This window comes from Salvia miltiorrhiza, chromosome 3 (genome assembly GCF_028751815.1).
Source record: "Salvia miltiorrhiza cultivar Shanhuang (shh) chromosome 3, IMPLAD_Smil_shh, whole genome shotgun sequence".
Lineage (NCBI taxonomy): Eukaryota > Viridiplantae > Streptophyta > Magnoliopsida > Lamiales > Lamiaceae > Salvia > Salvia miltiorrhiza.
Genome location: NC_080389.1, coordinates 3,300,283 through 3,309,642, shown reverse-complemented (window position 1 = coordinate 3,309,642; position 9,360 = coordinate 3,300,283). Strand labels below are relative to the sequence as shown.

The 9,360-nt window shown below is 38.3% G+C and overlaps 1 protein-coding gene across 1 annotated transcript; it reads left to right on the top strand.

Annotated features, from left to right (window-relative positions):
- Positions 1-5,842: 5,842 nt before the first annotated feature.
- LOC131016827 (putative late blight resistance protein homolog R1A-10) lies at positions 5,843-8,945 on the top strand. The gene is made up of 2 exons (XM_057945586.1): positions 5,843-5,919; positions 6,152-8,945. Exons 1-2 carry the CDS (start codon positions 5,872-5,874, stop codon positions 8,705-8,707), a joined length of 2,604 nt encoding a protein of 867 aa, XP_057801569.1. The 5' UTR covers positions 5,843-5,871; the 3' UTR covers positions 8,708-8,945.
- The last annotated feature ends 415 nt before the right edge of the window (positions 8,946-9,360 follow it).

Genomic DNA, 9,360 nt, shown 5'->3' with positions numbered 1-9,360 from the left:
CGAAGCATTCGAAGCTTTCAAACATACAAAAGTGAAGTTGAGAATCAACTTAACACCAAGATCAAAATGATTCGAAGTGATCGAGGTGGCGAATACGTTGCACCTTTTGAGGAATTTTGTCGTGAAAATGGCATTATTCATCAAACGACTGCACCTTATTCTCCACAATCAAATGGTGTTGCAGAACGAAAGAATAGAACATTGAAAGAAATGATGAATGCTATGTTGATAAGCTCAGGCCTATCACATAACATGTGGGGGGAAGCTATTCTTTCGGCTAATAAAATTTTGAATAAATTACCCCAAAAGAAACAAGAAAAAACTCCATATGAATTATGGAAAGGAAGGAAGCCGTCCTATAAATATACAAAAGTGTGGGGGTGCTTAGCAAAAGTTGAAGTACCTAAACCCAAACAAATAAAAATAGGACCAAAAACTGTTGATTGCATCTTCATTGGATATGCAAACAATAGTAGTGCGTACCGATTCTTGGTACACAAATCGGAAGTACCCGATATGAATGAGGGAATGATTATAGAATCAAGAAATGCCATATTCTTTGAAAAAATATTCCCCAAGAAAGAGAAGAATGACATAAGTTCGAAAAAGAGAACTTATGATGAAATTTCGCTTAAGAATAACGGACCAACACGTGAACTAACACCGCAACCAAGACGCGGAAAGCGAACAAAAACTGCGAAAACCTTTGGTCCGGATTTCGTAGTTTATACTTTAGAAGACGAACCAAAGACAATCAAGGAAGCATTGTCTGGTCCTGATGCCGATCTATGGCGTGAAGCTATCAATAGTGAAATCGAGTCAATCTTATCCAATCACACTTGGCTTATTGTTGATCTTCCTCCGGGAAATAAACCTTTGGGTTGCAAGTGGATTCTTAAGAAGAAATATAAAGCCGATGGATCTATTGATAAGTATAAAGCACGTTTGGTAGTTAAAGGCTACAAACAAAAGGAAGGGTATGATTATTTTGATACATACTCTCCAGTCACTAGAATTACATCCATTAGAATGCTACTTGCTATAGCAGCATTATATAATCTTGAGATACACCAAATGGATGTAAAAACAGCATTTCTAAATGGAGATTTAGAAGATGAGATATATATGGAACAACCCGAAGGGTTTGTGATTCCTGGTCAAGAAAAGAAAGTTTGTAAACTTGTAAAGTCTTTGTATGGACTCAAACAAGCTCCCAAACAGTGGCATGAGAAATTTGACCAAGCAATGATGGCAAACGGATTCAAAATCAATGAATGTGATAAATGTGTATACGTTAAAGGAACATCCGACAATTTTGTCATTGTTTGTCTCTACGTTGATGATATGCTAATTATGGGCAGCAACAATAGAATAATCATAGAAACCAAGGAGATGTTAAAGAGAAACTTTGACATGAAAGATATGGGATTAGCTGACGTAATTCTAGGAATTAAAATCCTTAGAACACCCGATGGAATAGTCTTATCACAATCTCACTATGTTGAGAATGTACTTAAGAAATTCAAAGCTTTTGATCTGCCTCCGGCTAAAACGCCCGTTGACTTAAGTATACACTTAGCCAAGAATCGAGGAGAACCCGTATCACAATCAGAATATGCTAGAGTTATTGGAAGCCTAATGTACTTGTCAAATTGTACAAGGCCTGATATAGCATATTCGATTAGTAAATTAAGTCGGTTTACAAGTAATCCCGGGAAGGATCATTGGACCGCATTGACAAGAGTGTTGAGATACTTAAAGCACACAATCTCTCATAGTATACACTATTCGAGATATCCCGCAGTTTTGGAAGGATATTGTGATGCCAATTGGATATCCGACACTAAAGACTCTAAATCCACAAGTGGGTTCGTATTTACCATTGGTGGAGGAGCAATATCATGGAAATCTTCTAAGCAAACATGTATAGCCCGATCCACAATGGAATCGGAATTTATTGCTTTAGACAAAGCCGGCGAAGAAGCCGAATGGTTAAGAAACTTCTTAGAAGATATTCCCTGTTGGGAAAAACCTTTGCCTCCGGTTATGATACATTGTGACAGCATGGCTGCTATAGGGAGGGCAAAGAATAGTTTGTATAACGGTAAGTCACGACATATTCGTCGAAGACATAATACCGTTAGACAATTGATCACTACAGGAATAATGTGCATTGACTATGTAAAGTCAAAAGACAATATTGCGGATCCATTTACTAAAGGTATTAATCGTGATCAATTGTATAAAGCAATAAAGGGAATGGGATTAAAATCCACACGTTAAGAATTTTCATAGTGGTAACTCAACCATGATGACTGGAGATCCCAAGAATATGGTTCAATGAGACAACTAAATTATGGAAATTCAAGTTGAGCACTTGAAACCTTCAAAATCCATTCTCATAGCTGCTCAAGTGCAAAGCCTGCAGCTTGTGGTAAAGGGTAAGCCATCAAAAGCTTTTAATGATTCCTATAGCCTTATTAGGTGGAGTATGGCAGGATACTCTTTATAGGAGATCACCTATACAAGTGAAGAAGTGGGGCCGCTTCAAATTATCAATAAACACTTGTGAATCCAAGAAATGGTCCAAGGCCGAAATGGACACAACGTGAGAACGAAAGATATTAGATCTATTATTGTGTGTATGTTGTTGACTAGGTTTACACAAAAGTTGACCGGTTCAAGACATCATGTTCACCGAGCAACGAGTAAATCCGATGGCATTACACTAAGGAAGGTTCAAAGCTAACAACTACCTATCCTAATGCAATAATGGATCGTCGGGACTTAGTTTTTTGCATTTGCATTAATCATCATTCATGTGGGGGATTGTTGGAATAAATGGCTTTATTAGTCCATAATTACTTTGTAATTAATGGAATTAAATGGTATATTTGGAATCTACATTTTGAGTAGATTAATTTGGTATATTTACTTGTTCAAATCTATTAAGAATTGAATGAGTAATTAATGCCCAAAGATAGCCATTGAAGATGGAAATGTGGAGTGTCATCCCACATTGGAAAATTAAGGAAGTGTAAAGCTATTTATAAAGTGCTCTCCACCATAAAGGAACAATCAAGTGTGCTCCTCTATGGTGGACCTATGGTGCACCCAAGTAGGTTTTGACTTAGCCTTTTAAGGCTAAAACTCGATTCCTACGAGGAAGGTGCGAAGCACCTTCCGAGTCCGAGTCCGAGGCCGAGGCCGAGCACGTGCACGTCGCACTTGTCGCAATGGGCGCTTTGTAGGCGCACTTTGCACTTCGCTCGTTCGCGTCGTCGCGAGGAGCATTGAGGAGCCTTTAGTTTTGACAAATGAAACGGTGGCTCGGGTGACGTGGCAACATGGCTCGGCGGTTCGGTGACGTGGCAGGGTGGGCGGATGCTGACGTGGCACAGGCGGTTCCATGACATGGCGGATAAGGTCCGGGTGACGTGGCACAAGCGGTTCCGCTGACGTGGCAGGGCTGGGCGGCTGCTTGGGCCGAACCATTGCAATGGTTCGGTCATGGCACCCCTTGACCGAATGGCTGTGATGGTTCGGTCAAGGCCTTCTCCCAACAGACGCACCCTTCCACCGCACCCCTCTACATACTATAAATAGGCCCTCCAGGATGTGGTTCAAATCATTCCATTCACATCATCTCCTATCATACTAGTTAGTGTTCATACTCAAGTCCCGAGTATCGAGCCGTTCGACCGGATAACGATCTCCTAGTGCTAAGGAATCGTCTATCGACCCTATACCGTTGTATCTTGGGGGCAATTACTATAGATCCGCAAGCACAAGAGCGGAAGTAATTTTGCCTTACGGAGAGAGATTTTATCTCGCCTCGGTTCTGAATTAATTCTTTTATCGTCATCCTATTTTCTACACTACCCAAATAACACTATGCCGAGTTGAGAAATTGAAATTGGAGAAGCATGGAGTTTTTTCATCTAGACAACTTGATGAACTGGGATATTGAAGAGAGTTGAAAGTTTTGCATCTAGACCACGGGATAAATTGGTAAGAATATTATCCCTCCATTTTGGTGTGATAATATTATCACTCCTTGAAGTGAAAATAAGGAAGAAAAAATGGTGTTTGTGCAAAATGTGGGATAAGAAAGCAAACATTTAAAGGCATAAATTTTTGTTATCCCTCCATTTAGAGGGATAAAAAGCAAACACACCCTAAAGATACTTAGCGGTCTATGACAACCATTGGTTCATTACCTAATCTTCAAGTGCTTAAACTAAGAAACTATGCTTGCAAAGGCAGTTTCTGGGAAACATTTAAGGGAGAATTTCGTGAGCTGAGGCTCATGCTAATCCCCAAGACTCGAGTGCCTAATGCTTCGTGAGTGCCGTGGTCTACATGAGATTCCAAGTAATATTGGAGACATTCCTACACTTGAACTGATTGAGGTCGATAACTGGACTTCAGTTCTTTTATTCTCGGCAGAGAAGATAGAAAAGAAACGACGGAATTATGGAAATGATAGCTTTCAAGTTCGTGTGAAGCGTTCCTGATAAACTGATCTTTCGACAATATAGATATGATGTCTGCTCCTTTTCTGGTTAGAGATTTGTAAAATTTGAATAATTTGGTTGCCTTTATTTTGAGAATTGCTCTATATAGATATATGTAGTCACAAAGTCATCATTTTCGAATTGAGTTTTTTTCAAAAATATTGGTGAAAATGCACAATTGGCCTAAGCATCTTCCTCTGCACATTTAATTTGCTACTTGGTTTTGTTAGATGATTCCCATTTTTACTTCTTTGTTTTCCACTGCAGAGTTTTGAATTGCCATTGTTTATGACGTAGCTCATCAAATACTCGGAGCCTTCAAATTAAGAAGGCAAAGAGTTGATGGTAGAGTATAGTGGATAGGAGTGGGCCTTTTGTTTTATACTTTTCATTGGGCTTTAGCCCACTAAGGCTTATATATTAGTCCACATTGCTTGTGATTTGTGAAAACACCTATAAAATTAAGGGCAGATATGCTTGTGTATGTGTGCTAGGAAAGAAGAGAGAGAAATAAGAGGCTTGGGCTCTCTATTTCAATCTTAGACCTGGGCCATTTGTTTTATTGTTTTTATTGGGCTTTAGCCCACTAAGGCTGATATTTTAGTCCTTATACCTTGTAAGTTGTGATTTGTGAAAACTATAAGGAGGTGTTAAAGTATAAATATGGGATTTACGAGAGAATTAGTACTATCGAAATTCGATCATTATTTTTTTGGTAAAAATAATAAAATAAGTAAATACTACTACGTTCGTTCATTAAAAATTGTCCTGGTAAGGGACAACACAAGTTTTAATTAAAAAAAGTAGTATTTATAATGATAATTAATTGTATTTTGAATGGAGGATAAGACCGACCATGAGATAGATAGTTTTTAAAAATGGAAAGGACCTAATTTTTGTACACATCTCAAAATGATAAAAAAATAATGACTATTTTTTATGGGCGGATAGAGTATTAAGAGCTCCTCCAGTGGGGGATGGAGTATTAGATAGTTTTTAACGATTGATATTTTGATTGTTAAATATTAAAAAATCAAATAAAATGATCCCTTGTTAATGATCGAATATTCAGTCGTTATTATTTTTATAAAAAAACTGAAAACATAATAATTATCGATTAAATTGGATAATTATTTCTCAATCATCCTCAAAAGTAATTGCATTGAATTCTATACTAAACAAGTATCGTGAATAATTTGTAGATTTCGCTAGAATTAATTTATAATTTCAGTAGAATTGATTTATAGATTCGATGAAATAATTCTATCTATTTTCGCAATAAGGAGTTTAATTGAAATAAGGAGAATCTGTAAGTCACAACGCTTATATCTCCTCAATTATTATCAGAAACATTATGTGGCTACCTTTCTTCTACCTTCAGCTCTCACATTATTGCCAACTGGTAAGATAAGATATGTGGGTTGGCTCTACAGTTTACTAGTCGTTGACATTCTTGTCCAAAATTCTCATATTTACATTCTGTTTCCCTTCGACTGATATCGATCATGGCGGCCTACGCAGCCTTGGTTTCTCTAATGCATATCATAGACGACCTCGAGAGCCATCATTCCCCTCCGATTTCTCTCAACAAACAACAAGTTCAATCCCTCACTGAAAATGTCAGGTTCTTGCAGGAGTTTCTCGAAGCTTATAACTCCTCTGTTTCCGACGAAGCAGATCCCTTGGAGATGCGTATTGCAGATGCAGCTTATGCAGCTGAAGACACCATCGAATCTCATATCGTGGCCAGGATTCAGCTGAGCAGATCCAGAGAAACCATTTGCAGCCGCTTCCGCAGCTGCTTTCGAGCTGAGGAAGAGATGAACTTGTTTCAAGATGTGCAAAATTTGATACAAGAAATGGATCAGATCAAGAGTTTGGCGATGCAGAGGAATACAGAGAAGGTGGTGCTCCATGATACGCGGCGTAGCTTCGTCTCTGCTTCTTCTTCCACTGGGAAGAACAGTAGTGGCATGGTGGTGTGGTCTGAGGGTGTCGTGAATGGAATCTTGGAAAGGCTCGTTTCGGACCAACGCGAACGCCAAGTCATCCCGATCACAGGAATGGGGGGGATAGGTAAGACCACTCTTGCCAAAACTGTTTATTCGAAGAAAATTGTTGAGCAGCGTTTTGATGTTTGTGCTTGGGCTACTATTTCTCAACAATACAACACATGGGAAATTCTTTGTGAACTTGTTTCTCAAGCCACTAAAAAAACCAAGGAACAACTGAGTGAAAAGAGTGAAGATGGACTAGGATTAGAGCTCCACCAGTATTTGTCAGGTAGAAGGTTTTTAATTGTGATGGATGATATATGGAGTATCGAAGCATGGGATAGGATACAACGTTTCTTTCCCGAAAATGAAAATCATAGTCGGATATTAGTGACGACTAGGCTGTCCCACTTGAGTTCCCAGTTGAACAACAACTATAGCCTTCAAATGGAATTTTTAGATGAGGTTAGAAGCTGGGAACTCTTCTCAAAAACTGTGTTTGGGGTTGGAAGTTGCCCTCATGAGTTAGAGAAAATTGGAAAGAAAATAGTAGAGAATTGCAGAGGACTTCCTTTATCAATTGTTGTAGTGGGGGGTATTTTGAGAAATAAGGAACACACTCTAGGAGTTTGGGAATCAATTAGGAAGAACTTAGCTTCAGAAGTGAATTTGGAGAATGATAAGCATTGCTTGAAATTGTTGAAAATGAGCTATAGTCATTTGCCAGTTTATTTAAAGCCATGTTTTTTGTATATGGGAGTGTTTGAGGAGGATGATTCGGTTAGAGTCTCAACACTCGTGAAGCTATGGGTTTCTGAAGGATTTTTAAAACCCATGAATGGCAAAAGTTTGGAAACTATAGCCATAGAGTTCTTAAAGGACTTGGTTGATAGAAATCTCATTCTAGTTGATAAAGTGGGGTCTACAGGAAACATAAAATTCGTCAAAATTCATGATTTGTTGAGGGATTTATGCTTGAACCAGAGCAAGAAAGATGGGTTCTATCATGTGATAGGGCAATCTAGTCCTCGAGGTATGAGTAGCCAATGCCGCGTTGTTATACCCAGGAACACGCCAAAGAAGAAAGTCCTTGACGACTTGCAATCTGTGCCACGTGCTCGTTCCATTATCAGTGAATATGGGAGCGTCCCGCGTATTAAGAATTCTGGGTTGCTTAGAACATTACATGCATACAGCAAGTTTCGTTATGTTGGATATGAAAACTTGATTAAGTCCCTTGCGTCTCAGTATGTTAACTTGCGCCACCCTGCTTTTGAAGTTGGTAGCATGTCCTCGATCTTTACCTCGTTTACTCGCTTCTGGAATCTGCTCATATTGATTGTTTCTTGTATTGGGAAGGAGTTCACTGCACCTATTGAGATTTGGAGAATGCCACAACTTAGGCATATTGAAATGACTGAAGGAGGATTTTATCTTCCAGAACCTTCGAGTGATGATGTCGTCGTCATGGAGAATCTACTGGTGCTTAAGGGAATAGCAAATTTCAAGTGCAGTGAAGAGGTGGTTAAAAGAATTCCCAATATCAAAAAATTGAGGATAGAGTATTTTGGGAGACGGGGAATCGAGCAAGATGATTATTATTGTCTGAACAATATCAAACGTCTGTGTAAATTGGAATCCCTCTACATATCGTGCTGGTATGATTTTAGAGCTTCTCTGTATGCGCTCAAATTTCCCCAAAGCCTCAAGAAGTTGACTCTTAACATGAAAAATGACTTAGAATGGGAAAAAATGTTGGAAAAGATAGGTGCATTGCCCCTTCTCGAGAAGTTCAAGTTGTGGAAGGGATGCTTTGGAACGGGCAAGTGGGAAATGGTTGAAGGCCAATTCCCTTCCCTCAAATACTTGGAATTGGATTCGTGTCGCAGTTTGGAGCATTGGACTGCGGAATCGAACTCCATCTTTCCACGCCTTGAGAAGCTTTATCTTTTCGAGATGGTAGAGTTGAAGGAGATCCCGACTCAAATTGGAGACATACCGACGCTGCAAAAGATATGGATGGAGTATTGTGGCGAATCTGCTGTGATGTGCGCAAAGGAGATCGTAGAGGAACAAGTGGAATTACAAGGGGAAGATCTTCCATTTCATGTTCAAGTTAGGCTTCTGCATAAGAACGAAGCAATGCAGAGCTTGGCAGGCCCCAACTTCGAAGTTATATGTAATAACTCTAGTTAGGTTTTAGCACCATTAATATCTCTCTTGCTTTTGTGTGTTTGCTTATTTTTCTTTTCTTCAATCAGTACCTGTGACTGTGAGTGTGTGTATGCGTGAGAAATGTTGAAGAAGAAGGGGGTGGGTTTGTTTTAAAAAAATGGAAATAGGTTTGGGCTTTTAGTTGTGGGCTGATTTTTTTTATAATGCTGTTGGGCTGCATTATTTTTTATTATAAAGCATGGGCTGCGAATTTTATATATGTCTTAGGTTGATTTTTAAGTTTGGGCTTCTACATATTGATTAAATTTTTGGGCTGCAGATTTTATTTAAATTAATTAGACTTTATATTTAAGTTTGATTATTTATTATTTTAAAGAGAGAAAAAAAAACTGATTGCATAAGAATATTATTATTATTATTATTACTATTATTATTATATTTTAAGTGTAATTACTTGTTATATGAGTTGAGCATGAAATGATTTGTTAAGCATTTTTGCAAATGAAAGTATTTATAATTTAAATTGGTTTTCATTAAATCCAATTATCAAAGAAAGTCGAGCAAGGATATTGTCGGTAACTTTAGCTCAAAAATTTATTTTTCAATTATTTATTCATTAAATCTTGTAAATCCGGCTAAGTGAATCATAGAATGTTAAGCACTTTCACTATGAC